Raw genomic sequence first — 13817 nt, forward strand, 5'->3', positions numbered from 1 at the left:
ACAGGGACATTCCCTAAGGCAATGATTTCACTTTGCAAAGCAATTCCATGAGGAAAAGACAGGGGCAAACAGTCTTTCAACATCCCAGAGGTTTATAAAGAACAAGAGGCAGAACAACAGCAAACCAGCCCAGCGTGCAGCAAAGGCGTCAGTCAGATGCCGTGAAAAACGTTCTGCAGAGAAGTGCCAGAAAAAGAAGTTAATTGAAAGGTTTTAACCAGCAGCAGCCTGGGATGGGGTAAGCACAAGCAGCCCCTGAGTGCAGTGGAAGCAAGGCGGGGGGGCAGCACCCTGGAGCACCCCCTTCCCCAGCTGCCCACCCTGCCTCACACCCACTCCTCTACCCCAAGGCGGGGGACCCTGCCGCCTGGGTGCTGGCTAGCCCCCCACCCCACAGACCCAGGGAGCCAGGCATTAGAGGGGCACCCCCACCCCCCAAATAACAGGGGGCCCACCCATGCCAGCCCCCCATAAAGGGGACTCTAGTCATGCCAGCCCCCCAATAAGGAGGAGCCCACCCATGCCAGCTCCCCATACAGAAAACCCTAGCCACACCAGTCTCCCCAGGGAACCCTAGCCACGCCAGTTCCCCCAGTAAGGGGGTGGGGGACAGCCCCCCCATGCAGGGGACCCTAGTCACACCAGTCCCCCCCAGTTAAAGGGGCCCACTCACGCCATCCCCCATACAAGAGACCCTAACCATCCCAATCTCCCCCACCACAGGACCCCAGTCACACCAGCCCCCCACATAACAGAGGCCCAGTCACACTGCCCCCCCATAACGGGGGCCCACCATCCAGCCCCGCTCCGAGGGATGCCGGCCCTCCCCGCTCCGCCAGAAAGGGCCCCGCTGTCCCGGCCCGGCCGCCCCCGCCACAGGGGACCCACCCCGGGCCCCGCTGCCCCGACGGCCCCAGCCCAGGGAGCCCCGGCCCCGTCACCCACCGGCCCGGCCCGTTCGACCCCGGCAACGGCGCCCCGCAGCCCCGGCGCAGCCGGCACGTAGGGAGGACCGCACCACGCGGGCACAGGAGCGGGGGGAGAAACGCTCCGCCCCCCCCCGCCCGCCAATGGGCTGCGGGCGCGCCCGCCGGTAGGGATCCCCCCCTTCGCGGCGGCGCGGTTGGTACGGCCCCACGGCGCCAGGTGTAGGGGGGTCTTAAAGGGACAGGGAGCAGCGGGGAGGGTGAGGGGTCGGGGTTAGGGTCAGGGCGGGGTGCTAGGGTCAAAGGTCAAGGTGGGGGTCAGGGATCGGAACGCAGGGTAGGGTGGGGGTGCGGGCGCGGTTAGCATTAGGGTGCAGTGTGGTCAAGGGTAGGGGTCAGTGGTCAGAGGGCTAGGGGTCAGAGGTCACAGTGGGGCAGGGGTCAAGGTGTGGGGTCAGGGTTAGGGCCGGCATTGTAGCTGGGGGGCGGGTATGAGGATTGGGGCCAGCATTGGGTCAAGGTGGCATCTGGGTTTGGGGTCAGGGCTGGGGTCAGGTTTGGGGTTATAGCAAGGGCAAGGCTGGGGTCAGTTTTGGGGTCAGGTTAGGGGTCACAGCAGGGTCAGGGTGCGAAGCAGCCTTAGGCACAGGCCCTGTCTGTGCCAGGCCCCCCAGGCCCCCCAGCTGCAGCTGTGCCCAGTGCCTGGGTGCCCTCAGCAGCACCGCAGGACCCCAGACCCCCGCTGCCTGGAGCAGGGCCCACGGGGGTCCCCACGCAGAGGCTGGCACCCAGCGGTGGGTCACCACCAGCCCTCCCGGGGGGCTGAGGGGCTGCTCTGCCTGGCCAGCCTGCAGCCGGGGCAAGCAAATGCTCCTGATTTACCCACAGCAAGGGGGTTCAGATGCTTTGGAGTGCCTTTCTCTAAACACTCACCCTGCTGCCACCCCCACGTTGCACAGGCAGCTCCAGAAACGTCCCCAGTGATGCTGGTGGGGGACGTTTCACACCCCGGCTCCCGGTGGCATGGAGGGAGCGGTGCCTTCCCCTCACCTTTCTTTCTGAACCTGGGTCATGACTCTGCTGAGCCCAGCTTGGCCACAGCTTGCCCTGACCCCACCGAGCAGCCCCACTGCCAGGGCCCGGCCCCCGGCATCGTGCTGGGGTCACCCAGGGGCTGGTTCCCTCCCTCGGCCTGAGCATGTGCTGGCACAACCGAGGTCACAGTCCTGTCACTATCGCCGTATTGACGCTGGCTTCAGAGTCAATAAAACCCTTGGGGAAGGTGCAAAGTCTGTGCCAGCTGAGGGGCAGGCACCCAAGGGTCCAAGAGGGGGCACGAACCCCAGAAGCACCCACTGTGGGGCAGCGATGCCCAGGGCTGCAGGGACACCCCCTTTTACAACAGCATCTGAGCAAAGGGCTCAGGGGTGCGTGGCCACCCAGGCACCACTGTCACCCACATTGGCTCCGGGACCAGCCCTGCAGGGGCTCCCCAGGGTGACTCCAGTCCGTGACCATCCCCCGCAGGGTGAATGGCCACAGGTTAAACATTGCAGTGGCTGGGATGCACCCACACCAGCCCCAAGGGGACGGCAGAACAGAGCTGGCTGATGGTTTGGGGTCATCCTCAACCCATCAGGTGCCTGGAGCAGGGATAGGCATTGTGGCACAGCTCATCCCGTGCTGTTCCTGTTAGGGAAGGGGGTGGCATCTCATCACATGCAGCCTGAACACCCCAGGGGGATGGGGAAGCAGAGCCTGGCCAGCCCGCAGGGTCCCATCCAGTCAGTGCTCTGTTTCTACACATCTCTCTCCCACCTGCCACCAGGCATGTTGGGCTCACCCCTGGCCAGGTCTCCTCCATCCCCAGGGCCGAACTTTTGGCCGTGGAGCCTCCACAGTGCCAGCAAACAATCTGGGACCCAGTGGGACCTGGAGGTGATGTTTGGCCGCACCCTGGCCCTGGTGCAGGTAACCCAGCCCCCAGCACAGGGTACCCGGCTGCAAGCGCATGCTTTGCCACAAATGAGTGACAGGAAAGCAAAGAAACACAGACCTGGTTTTCTTCCAGCATCAATGCCTCCTGCCAGGTCTCCCCGTGCTGCGGGACCCTGTTGCTCCCAGATGGAGCAGTGATGCAGATTCAAGCCAGTTCTGCTTTCCTCACACTCCCCCAACTCTTTTTCCCTTGCACCATGGGGGGTGCACAAGAGGGGATGGAGCTGGGTTCTCCCAAATCATCCTTCCCGTAGCAGGACCGCTACACCAAGCATGGGGGAACAGCCGGCTCAGCTCCCAGTGCTTGTCCCCAGACACTTGTCACTCTGCAGTGACCCCTGAGGATACGGGACAACCCAAGGGGCTTTCCTGTCTCGTTGCCTCCAGAGCAGATGCAATCCTGATGCTGAAAGAAGTGGCAGTTTTACTGGGAATGCGCCAGAGGCACAGAATAGCAAACCTTCAGGGGCAGCACATTCCCCAGGAGCAAGCCATCCCAGCCTGAAGTGGGGGTTTATTGGTTAAGGATTTTTTTCTTTGTTATTTTTTCCCCCTCCTACCCGCTTTAGGAACTTTAATTCTCTATCTCCCCTCCAAGGAAATGATCTGGTACTGCAACGGGTGATCAGTGATGTTGCTGTGAGCTTAGGCAAATGCCAAAGCCCAATGAGCTGGTGATTTTTACCTCACTCTCTTACAAATGTAATTCCTCTTTCCAGCCTTGGACACAACGTTTGCAAATGCCTCATCCCAACTTCTTCCCTCCTTCCCTCCCAGCAACTTCCCTTCCCTGGGCAAGGAGTTCCCAGTTTGCCACAAACCCTGGGGAATGATAACTTGCTTGGACTCCACAGAAGGACCTCAGCTGGTTTATACAAAAGCATTTCACTGTGAAACAGCTGCCTGCAGGAAAGGCAGGGAACAGATTTCACTAGGAAAAAAAAATATCTTTGCAAACGCCTGTCTGAAGGCCACTGAAGACTGGTACAACACGTTGCAAGTGACAGGCAGGTGCCGAAGCAGTCATGCAGCTGGGCTTGGAACAGCCCTGGCGACACGGTGGAAGCTGTAGAGGTCAGAGAGACCCAGTGACCTGCCAAGGTCACCAATAAACTCACCAAAGAGTTGGGAGCAGAAGGAAAAAAAACCCAAACTGTGAGTTTGTGCCCATCCTGCCACATCCCATCCCCAGGGCTCACCTGGAAAGCTGTGGCGGTTGCCTTGTCCCAGCGTGGAAAGGTTAGTGGCTGGTACCTGCTCCTTGCACAGAGGCATGTCCCTCACTGCCAAAACAGCCCCTCCTGGAAAGAGGTGGGCTGTCTGCCCCCCACACCAGGCAGGCTTGGGGCTGGTCTCACTGCCAGCAGCCACACTACGATGACTCTTACAGCCCAGGGCTTCCTTTATCACTGTAAAGCCATGAAACTACTCACTGGAAACACGCCATCCCTTTAGAGGCTCTGCAGGGAGAGTAGTTCTCTTACTAGATCAACCGATAAATTCAGAAAGGAAAATAACCAGATTCCAGCCCCACAAGCATTTTCCAGTGTGCAGTACCACTCATCCCCAGTGCACGTCCTTTGTCACCAACCTGCCCCACAGCCAGTGCCTAACCCACCATCCCAAGGAGCACACTCCAGCTTGAAAGCAAACCTGGAGACTTAGTACTTTGTCTTTCACACTTAAAATTTGGAGGTATACAACATCTGCAATTGCTACTAGTCTTCATCACCATTCTGCACGTTTCTGGAGAAAACAGTGAACAAATTCCTAGGTTTACAGGCGAGGCTCTCACAAGGAGGAAAATCAAGGCACAAACGAGAGTGGAGTATCAACATTTCAATGTCATCTCTTGCATTTCTTTCCTGGTATTAAAATCACACTTTTAAGTTTTTACTTTTTATGAACAAGCACCTTATTCTGTTCTTGCTCCACACTAACCACCTAACAACGCAATTGCTGTCAGCAGGAAAAAAAGGACCATGAAGTCAAGTCCATTTGGGATCCCATGGAGGAGCAAAACACTCAGGGATGAGACAGAGTGGGCCACCAACTCCAGGCTGGTTTTCCCAAAATGCTGCATCCTCCCGCAGAAAGCCCCTGCCCAGGTGTGCTGACCTTTGCAAGCAGAGCTTCTTACCAATGTGCATCTGAGGTCCAAGTCCTCAGCATTCACTTTGGTCTTCCCCCAAAGCAAGCCCCTGCGAGGCCACACGTAACTGTGGCAGCCATCCCAGAAGGGCTGCTGGAGAAGCAAGTGGCTATAGGGCAACACGGGGCTTCTTCAGACACTGAAGAGGGAAAAAAAGAAAGAGGCAAGTACATGGCTTTGGTGCATGCAGCTCTGAACGGTGCCTATGACCTCCGCTCACTGATAGCATCAAAGAGCCCTGAGGATATCGCGGTTTCTGGGGGACAGGTTAGGCACTGTAAGAACATCTCTGTGAGCAGTAAATGGCACTTTCTGCTTCATGTAGCACTACTTTTTTGGAGCACAACAAAACTCTAAGCAAAGAGTCAAAGGTGATAGTTGAGATCCTGGCTGATTTACAGACACAGAGACAGCAGATTCCTCCTGGGCATGGCACAGTAAAGCAGCTACACAGCTGGAAATAAAGCTCAAGTCCCAGCGACTTAACCAAACTCCTTTGTTACTGCCACAGGCACCAAACACTGCATCCTGCTCTAAATCCCTTGCTGAAAACTCCCCTCTCCCACACACCTTTCCACCAGCTCTGCAGACAACAGAGAGAGATTGTGCTAACATTGTGGGTGAGACATCTAAAGCTGAGCAGTGCGAACACCCCCAATGGCATTGCTACATTCCAGTTATTTCTTCTAACCCACTGTTAAGGTCCCTCCCAGCTCCTTGGGTCTCTATACATTCGCTCCACAAACGGCCAAAATCCCTTACTGAAGCATCTCCCACTACTTCACATGCATCTGAGGTTGCCTTATCGACAAGCACTGGCAACACAGGCTGAGCTAGCACCGTGCTAGCAGAAAATGAAGGCAACATGTTGATGCATGCACAGACTACAGCTAAGAAGGACCTTCAGCATTTTAGAGCTGCGTTTTGGCGGGCAGAAAAGGGTGTTCTGTATTCTGTCCTCTTGCCCCAGCCCTGGTTTAACAAGCCCCCTTCAAGGCACACTCTTAGTGGAGAGGTCACTAGTAGAAGATATCCGTCCTCCTCCACTCAAATATTAAGTTATAAACTAAGGCTTCCACAATTTCTGCCTATTTGGTGTCCTAGCTACATCACACCTGTAAACAAGATAGGAGCTAAGAGCCTCAGTGCAGATGGGACATGTCCTTACTGCTGCACCCTAGTTAAACCCCAGATCAGTCCAGTGTTTTGATAATTAGGTTCCTAGCTTGAGTTGGGGAGCTGATGCGCTGTAACTCCAGTGACAGTGTGGAAAAAGGCAGCTGCTAAATACAGCAATGAAAAAAGACCCCAAAAAGACAAGAAGCACACAAGTGATACAGTCCCCATCCCCCAGCAATACCAAAAAGTAAAAAAATATATAAAAATTATAAATGAAATACAGTTAAAGCAGCCTGTAGCAGGGAACAGTGGAATGGCCTTCACTGGAGCTACCAACCCATTCCTCTAGTCACCCCAGATACAACAAAGATGCCAGCAATGCACTGACGAATAAGCGTCACGCAGTGATCCTGCCACAATGTGAGAGTCCTGCTGCTTTCTGGAGGATCAGTACACCTGCACTCTTGAAAATTCAGCTGAAACAGGAGCCGCTGTGGCTGCTGGATACCCTGATGCTTGCTGAATGCCAGCCAGGGGGCCCACGCCTGCAGGCGTCTGTGGATCAGTGGGGCACACATGCTGCGGGGGAGAGAACATGCCCAGCTGGCAGCACTGTCCAGGCGAGGTTCCAGCATGGGTCTGCACATAATGCTCTCCGAAGGCACCTCTGGCTTGGTGGGGGGAAGAAGTGAGGCTGTGTCCTGCACTATGGACATGCTGAGATCCCTTGTGCCCCAGAACATGGCCATATCCTGGAGGGCAGATGTGTTGAAACCCCTGGCTCTGCACATTGGGGTGCTGCATCTGGAAAGTAGGAAGAGTCGGAGGCGAAGAGCAGTAGTAGCTTTGAGTGGGGTAGGCGCCTGGTGTGGGGTTAATCCTGGGCAGGAAGAGAACAGAAGGTTACACTGTGTTCAGAACTGGCATCCTCTAAGGAGGGCTGGAAGTGCCCTGGGGGTAGATTTCCTCCTGACCAGTGCTCAGAAAGGTCACTGCAATCCATCAGAGAGATTCACTACAGCAGGAGAAGCTGTTATTATAAGCAGCGCTTGAGTAAAAACAGGTTTACTGGCCTCCCAGGACAGATGTTCCCACTCTTCCAACCCACACCAATTCCCCACCAACTGAACAAACGCGGTTCTTGGCCCCGGGTCTCTTTGTGCAAGGAATACGCAAGCCAAGCGACAATGTGCTTTTTGATTTCCATACGCATCCTCCCTGCCTTCCCCTGAATGACACATCTGTTAAGTTATTCATCAGGAGAAGTCATAGCTGCCAAGTGTCGTTTGTTAAGAAGCCATAAAGGCCTTTGGTGTAAGTAAGAGCCCAGGTTGTAGAGTGAAAAGGGAAAGGAGGGAAGTTACAAGTAAAATTAAACATGCAGAAGCAAGGTCTAGAAACAGCCTTTGCCAACAGAAGGCATGACTCATCCCACTGAAACACATCAAGAGAGAGGCAATCTGCCTAGAAGCCAAAGCCTCTGGGACTTCAGGAGTACTGCTCAGCCCACGCACAACCCTAAGATGAGCGCTGAGAACCAAGACAATATTCATGAAGACCATAACTGCCAGGTCCCCAGCAAGAATAAGAAACTGGCTCATGCTGGGGTTTTTGGGCTTGGATTTTTTCTTTTATTCAGGGTGTGGGTCTGTTGTTTGTTTTTATTTTTGTTTTGGTTTGGATTTTTTTTATTTTATTTGTGGGCACAAACATGATACCAAAGCCTGGATGTTCTAGAAATGTCTCCTGTCCGGTAGCAAGTTGACGCCTTATGTTATGAACATTTTATGAAAATTTGTTATGAAAATTTGAAAAAAAAAATAAAGAAAACCCAAACCATCAAGAGCTCTTGGTTGGGAATAAGAATCAAAACAATAAAAATTAAGCCCCAGCAGCACATACAGAACTTGTGTGTAAGACACAGAGACATGCAAATTTAACTGCAGAAATGGAAACATCCTAGAAACACCTTCCCACACCCTGATTGATAGTCAAATGTTTATGTAAATACCTTTGAGCCAGAACAGTCTATTTATGTCACCTCACCTAAAGAAAGCAGGTTTAGACACAGGGCTGAGACGCTGTGCGCAACAGTCATCAGCAGAAGCATTAGACTGATGCAGACACAGGTTCAGCATGCAGCGAGACAGTCCCTACTCCCAAAAGCAGCACTTGCACAGAAGGGAGAGAGTAAAAGCACAAATGCTGCTGGATCTGCCTGGCCTCCCTGGCAAGCACTCACATGTTTGAGTGCCCTAATGGGTCTGGGGCACACTCCTGCTGCAGGCAAGGGTTTGTTTTATGGTTTCCTCATGGGTGAGGGCAGATGCAAACACTTGGGAATGCTTCCACTTCAAAGAACGCTTTACAGTGAGCTGATGGCTTAAACAATACATAGGGTTTAACCCTTAAGAGAAAATTATCCTTCCTCTGTGAAACTGAAATGAATAGGGAAAAATTTGACCTACATTCCCAAGCTTTTTAGAATACAAGTGAGTTCTCACGGCTTGTGATACACACAAACTTAAAACTATTCCTGAACGTCAGCCAAGGGCCCCAAGGTTTCTTTTTGGTAAAGCAATCTTGCCTTGACACTGAAAACATGTATTGAAGGGTCTACATTGAACTTTGTGACATCTTTAATTTATAATGCTCTGCTCCTACATAGATTTGGACACAACTCACTTCACAGCATTCCTGGGAGGTGAGGTGGGGCAAAGAAAGATAAAGATCATGCCCCAGGGAGCCACACAGCCAGAAACAAATGCCCTAAGTCCTAATGTTAGAGCAGAATTGCACAAAACTAACTTTCATGTCAGCTAAGCTGCCATACTTCGCACGTGTACACTCTGCCATTGCAGCAAATGAGAGGTCTTTCACCTCAATTTAGCTTTCACTGGAAGACCTGGTTGAGTTAATGTGTGATAAAGTATTAGTCACAGTAATGTCACTAGCGTAACATCAACGGGTCAGTATGTTCCCCCTGACACCCAGGATATGAAGCCACAAGCACAATATAGCTTTTACATGTGATGTAATGCCTTCACTTACACCTCAAAATTCCCCTATAAGATCTTTCACACGAACTCCTGTACTTACTTGCTGCTTTTGAAGACTCTTCTCTCTGCTAGGGACCCTGGGATATATTTCAGCCCTGGTATCCTCCTTAGTAGACTGAAAGGGAACACCTGGTCCAGCTTAGCACCCACTGACTCTGGAAAATCCAAGCAGACACAGTAGCCAAGACCATCTGAAGTCAGAAGCATGTTAAGGAGAACTGCAGTCAAAACACATTTATTTCTAATGCAGCCACACACAATCCCACTCCAGTCAAATCATTTTCCCTAGAGAATTCTCCCAGTTCTAACCAGCACCACCTTTACAGACCACCACCCTCCTCAGCTCTGTGTTCTCTATGCACACTAAAGCCACAGGGTAAGTAGAAGTGTGAGGTGAAAAACAAACGCAGAACTGGGTGTGATGAGGACCAGCAAAGCCAGTGAGAGTTTAAAGGAGAGCAAGGGCCCAGGAAACACCATAAAGCCACTGCATCTTGGCAATGACAACCACAGCATACCCTCCCCATTGCGGGCCAGCAATCCCACTCTGGTTCAGGGCTTTGCACTCGGAAAGGATACAGGCTTCCCCAGCTAGGAGTCCACACAGGTTACTCAAGAGAGAAGAGCGGGGTATAAACCATGCTACAGAGAGCATAACCCACGGCACCAGCACCACTGGAACTCTAACCCCCAAAAAGAGAGTCCTCTTCATCCGTGAGCGAGTGGTGGACACACCCAATGTAGCAAAAGCTACAGGCATGAATCCTTTGGCATCTTCCACCTCTGACACCCTCGAGGCAACAGTCTCGAGTAAGAGATACAGGAGGCCAGAGAGGACAGCAAATGCAATGGTGAGGAAGCAGTGCTTCACAGTGCCAACATTCTTCTCAAAGCTGCCAGCAAAATACCAGATGAGAACGGCACCACAGGTCAAGGATATCAGGTCCTCATAGACAAAGATGTAGGTAACTAACCTGTGAACTGAGCACACCAGCACATCAGAAAGGTGGAAGGCAGCAATGAATTTGTTTTAAACCACTACAGTGACCTGCTTGAGCACAGAAAGAGTAAGCCTACAGGATTAATTAATAGCTTTCATTTCTACCCTGGTGTAGGAGAGAAGGAACTTGAGGCCTCTAAAACTAAGCGTAAATAACCAGAGTTAAAACAAGTGCTATCCTGGGTATCGCAGACATATGGACTGACTTGCTGCTTCCTGGAAAGCTGCCTAGAAAAAGCAACAGTATCTGTAGTAAATCACAGTCTCATCAAAAGAGAAGGCAAGAGACACAAAAATTAACTGTTATGGTAACTATGATTTTGCTTAAAAGAGAAACACTTCTTGAACTGCTAGAAAGCTGACTTTTCTCACAAAAAATGCCTGGAGGTTCTCAGACCTCAGAGGTGCTCCCAGGCCCTCTGGTTAGCTGTTCTCCTGGGCACTCGGTGAGGCCTGAGGCAAAGTGATCCACCTTCCTCCCACCACCCTCAGTCCTCAGCCAGAAAAATAGCAGTTGAGAGCACAACCCGGTGCAGCCTGACTGCCCCGCTTAGAGCATCTGCCTGCTAAAAGAAATCACTGCACAGGGCAAAAGCAGAAAAATAGGAATTAGAAGCATGATAAAAATAGTTCTGGGAATACCACAAGGACTGAGGAAAGCAAATCCCTCAAGCTCCCAGCAGCGTACACCCACTCTGCATGGTGTCGAGGGCTAGAGATGGGCGCCAAGGCAGGAGCAGCCTGGTAGAGGGGTGCTGAGGTGGACGCCCAGCAGGCTCAGCGCAAGCCGGGGGAAGTGCCAAGGGAGTGGGAGCAGAGCACACAGTGCGGGTCGCGGGGAAGGCCTGCAGAGGAGGGCCGCGGACCAAGCAGCAGGCTCCGTGAGGGACTTGAGGAAGCGCCCAGACCTGGGGGCAGAGCAGGGGGTCCAAGGGGTTCAGGGCAGGCCAAGGGGGAGGCCGGGAGAGGCAGCCACCAAGGCTCGGTGAGGCCTGGGCTGCGGGACCGACGGCGGCACCAGGGACCGGGGAGGCGGAAGGGCCGAGGAGGCCGCGGCTGCTCCCCCCGGCCGCGCCCGCTCACCTTCCCCCGCACGCAGAGCGGCAGGCCGCAGCGGGCCGGCGGGGCGGCCGGCAGGCGCTCCCCGCAGCAGCCCGGGCGCAGAGGCGCCGAGCGAGAGCAGCAGCGTGAGAACGGTGGCGGCCGGCGGGCGCCCCCATCCCGCCGCCATGCTGCCGCGCGCAGCCCCACTTCCGGCCGCCGCCGGAAGGCCTAGACCGTTGCCGTGGCAACGCGAGGCGCTGCGGCGCCCCCGGTACCATGGAGACGGGCGGGCGGGGTTTGGGGGTTTATTCCGCTCCTTTTTTAATTTTTTTTTTTAAATTATTCTTATTGTTTCCCTTTCCAGAAGGGAAATCTATCCCCGGTGAGAGATGTGAGCTATCGCTGGGAGCCTGCCCCAGGCTGGGTTACCGCCGGCCCACCACCATGCACAGCCTCCCCAGGGCATGGGAGGCCCTGCCGAGCTGTACCCCCCCCGGCCTCTCCCTGCTGCCATGTCACAGTGTTAGGCTGCTTGGAAGGGCCGAGAATTTCCCTTCAAGTGTGGCAGATGAAGGTGGGGAGGAGCACCCGTGCCAGAGCTGTGTCTGCCCACCCACGCTGGTGCAGATGGAGGGGTTGCCCGAAGACAGGCCTCCTCCATGTCAGTGTGATACAAACCAGGCTAAACCAGCTGAAATGGCATCAACTGCTGCTTGTCTATGGTGTCATGCATGCACTGGCTGAACACACCACTGCCTGAAGGGAAGTGGCAGATGGAGGAGTGCTCTGCTGTGGAAACACCTTACCCTGAGAAACCCCTGTGTGAGGAAAGGGACATGCAGATGAGCAGCGAGAAGCAGGGAGAAAAGAGGCTTTGCTCCAAGGGCGGTGGGATTTTGGAAGGCCCCCAGCAGCGAGTGGAACAGCAACATGGCAGAAAAGCTCCCCTGCCACCAGCTCCTCCTCCGGACAAGACCCCAGTTGCTGGCCACTGGTTCACATCTAATGAGAGAACCATGAGGTCTCATCTAGATGCACAGGAAGAACCAGAAGCAGCACACCTTCCCACACTCCCCCTGATTTTACAAAGTGGGGAAAGACTTTGAAGCAGCTGGGATCTCTTCCAGCTGAGGGGGCTGAGCACAGGGTTTAGGAGCTGACATCTTTTTCCCACCCCAGCTTCAAAGTTTTTGATTGGGACCAATGGGAGAGCACAGCACAGATCTATCAGAGGGCAAAGAGACATGTGAGCTTATTTCTTTATGTCAATTCATGCCTTTTTCCATTTGTGAGGATCCTCCAACCCCTGAGGAATGTAAAGGTACTGAGAGGCTCTATGCACAGCAAAAGATACCCCCACCTTGCTTGCCCTGGCCTACAGAGCATTGTTTGGGATCCGCCCTAATCCTGACTGCACATTGCAAAGGCAGCCTTTGTCAGAGGTCCCAGTTTGCTGCAGACATGGGAAGGCTAATGGTGCGGGAGAAGATGTTGCAGCTGGAAGAGCTGACATTTTTCAAGCAGAAATGGGAAGATGGGCAGAGAGCTCAATCCCTTTTTTTAAACTATTTTAGTCACTGTTTGTTTCACAGAAACTTATCTTAGGCTGTGACAGTAGGATTTGCCTCCCGCTCCTACGCCCAGGGGGGAAGGAAGCAGCCCAACTTATTTGCAAATCTGCTCAATCTGTTCAGTTGAAACCAGAGAATACTCTTCACTGCTTTTTAAAATTAAAACAACAACAAACCACAGGGTAAAACCTTGCAGTACTTGCTGTTTCCCCAGCTGATGCATGTGCAGACTGTCACTAGATGGAAAGTGTGCAACTGTTAACTTTCGCCCTCCAACTCTCACAAGAAGGCATCTTGATCTTAAGCAAGAAATATGACAGCTAAAACCCAATCAGTTGAAATAATCAATATTGGTTTTGCTGTCGTTTCGGTTCATCCGTCGTTAATCCTCCTTTCTGAAGCAATGTCTAGTTTCATAGAAGTGGCTCCTAAGAGCCCTTTTCTTAGAAAGCCATTCCCCAAGTCAATATTTGGCTTTTAAAGATAGTCAGAAACCCTGGCAATCCTGTTCTGCTGTGGGTTGTTTTTTTTTTTGTTTTTTTTTACTTTAGCACCCAGATTTTGGATGTTTTCTTAAACTCCATCTCAGCACCTCACTTCTTTTCCTGGCTGCGCACACCCCAAGTGTGGCGAGGACATTCCCCGTCCAGGCTGCTGTGAAGTTTGGCATGGTGAATTCTCTTTTGGAAAGCCTGAAACCCTCTCCACCCCAAATGGTGATGCACAAGGGGGGTGCTGACAGGGAACTGGGGACCCGCCCGCCTTTCCGCACTATCGGCCCCCCCAGTTCCCTCTCAGCACCGTGACCGTGCTCTGTATATTTATTAATTAAAATAATCTATTCCCCGCCTCCCTACACAGCCTTACCCAACCCAACCCGCCCTTACAGCGCCGAGCACCCGCCACACGCCCCCCTCCCTCTGGTACAATCCATCTTCCCCCCCTCCG

At 53.3% G+C, this 13817-nt stretch overlaps 2 protein-coding genes across 4 annotated transcripts in view; both read right to left on the reverse strand.

Moving 5' to 3' along the window:
- Positions 1–1053, reverse strand: part of POR (cytochrome p450 oxidoreductase) — a 31220-nt gene extending 30167 nt beyond the window's left edge. The window contains exon 1 of one of the 2 annotated variants that reach the window (XM_080367784.1): positions 946–1053. The gene's annotated coding sequence lies outside the window, so the exon portion shown is untranslated. The remainder of the gene's footprint in view (positions 1–945) is intronic. The other variant, XM_080367785.1, reaches the window with a different exon arrangement.
- Positions 1054–3777: 2724 nt separating this feature from the next.
- On the reverse strand, positions 3778–13800 carry RHBDD2 (rhomboid domain containing 2). 2 transcript variants are annotated; one of them, XM_080368058.1, is made up of 4 exons: positions 11338–13800; positions 9834–10228; positions 9295–9445; positions 3778–7075 (listed from the first exon to the last, which is right to left on the reverse strand). In XM_080368058.1, exons 1-4 carry the CDS (start codon positions 11574–11576, stop codon positions 6643–6645), a joined length of 1218 nt encoding a protein of 405 aa, XP_080224184.1. In that variant the 5' UTR covers positions 11577–13800; the 3' UTR covers positions 3778–6642. The 2 variants fall into 2 exon arrangements, with proteins under 2 accessions (XP_080224184.1, XP_080224185.1); XM_080368059.1 differs by having other exon boundaries at positions 9834–10235; positions 11338–11613.
- Between the last annotated feature and the right edge of the window lie 17 nt (positions 13801–13817).

This window comes from Falco punctatus (genome assembly GCF_963210335.1).
Source record: "Falco punctatus genome assembly, chromosome: 1".
Classification (NCBI taxonomy): domain Eukaryota; kingdom Metazoa; phylum Chordata; class Aves; order Falconiformes; family Falconidae; genus Falco; species Falco punctatus.

What these genes read in the sequence shown, in the direction of transcription:
- RHBDD2 (XM_080368058.1), bottom strand. Translation starts at nt 11,576, where the DNA reads ATGGTACCGGGGGCGCCGCAGCGCCTCGCGTTGCCACGGCAACGGTCT. An exon ending in CGCTCTGCGTGCGGGGGAAG is followed by an intron (nt 10,229 to 11,337) that starts GTGAGCGGGCGC and finishes CTCAGTTCACAG; the next exon opens with GTTAGTTACCTACATCTTTG. An exon ending in ACTCCTAGCTGGGGAAGCCT is followed by an intron (nt 9,446 to 9,833) that starts GTATCCTTTCCG and finishes TTCTGACTTCAG; the next exon opens with ATGGTCTTGGCTACTGTGTC.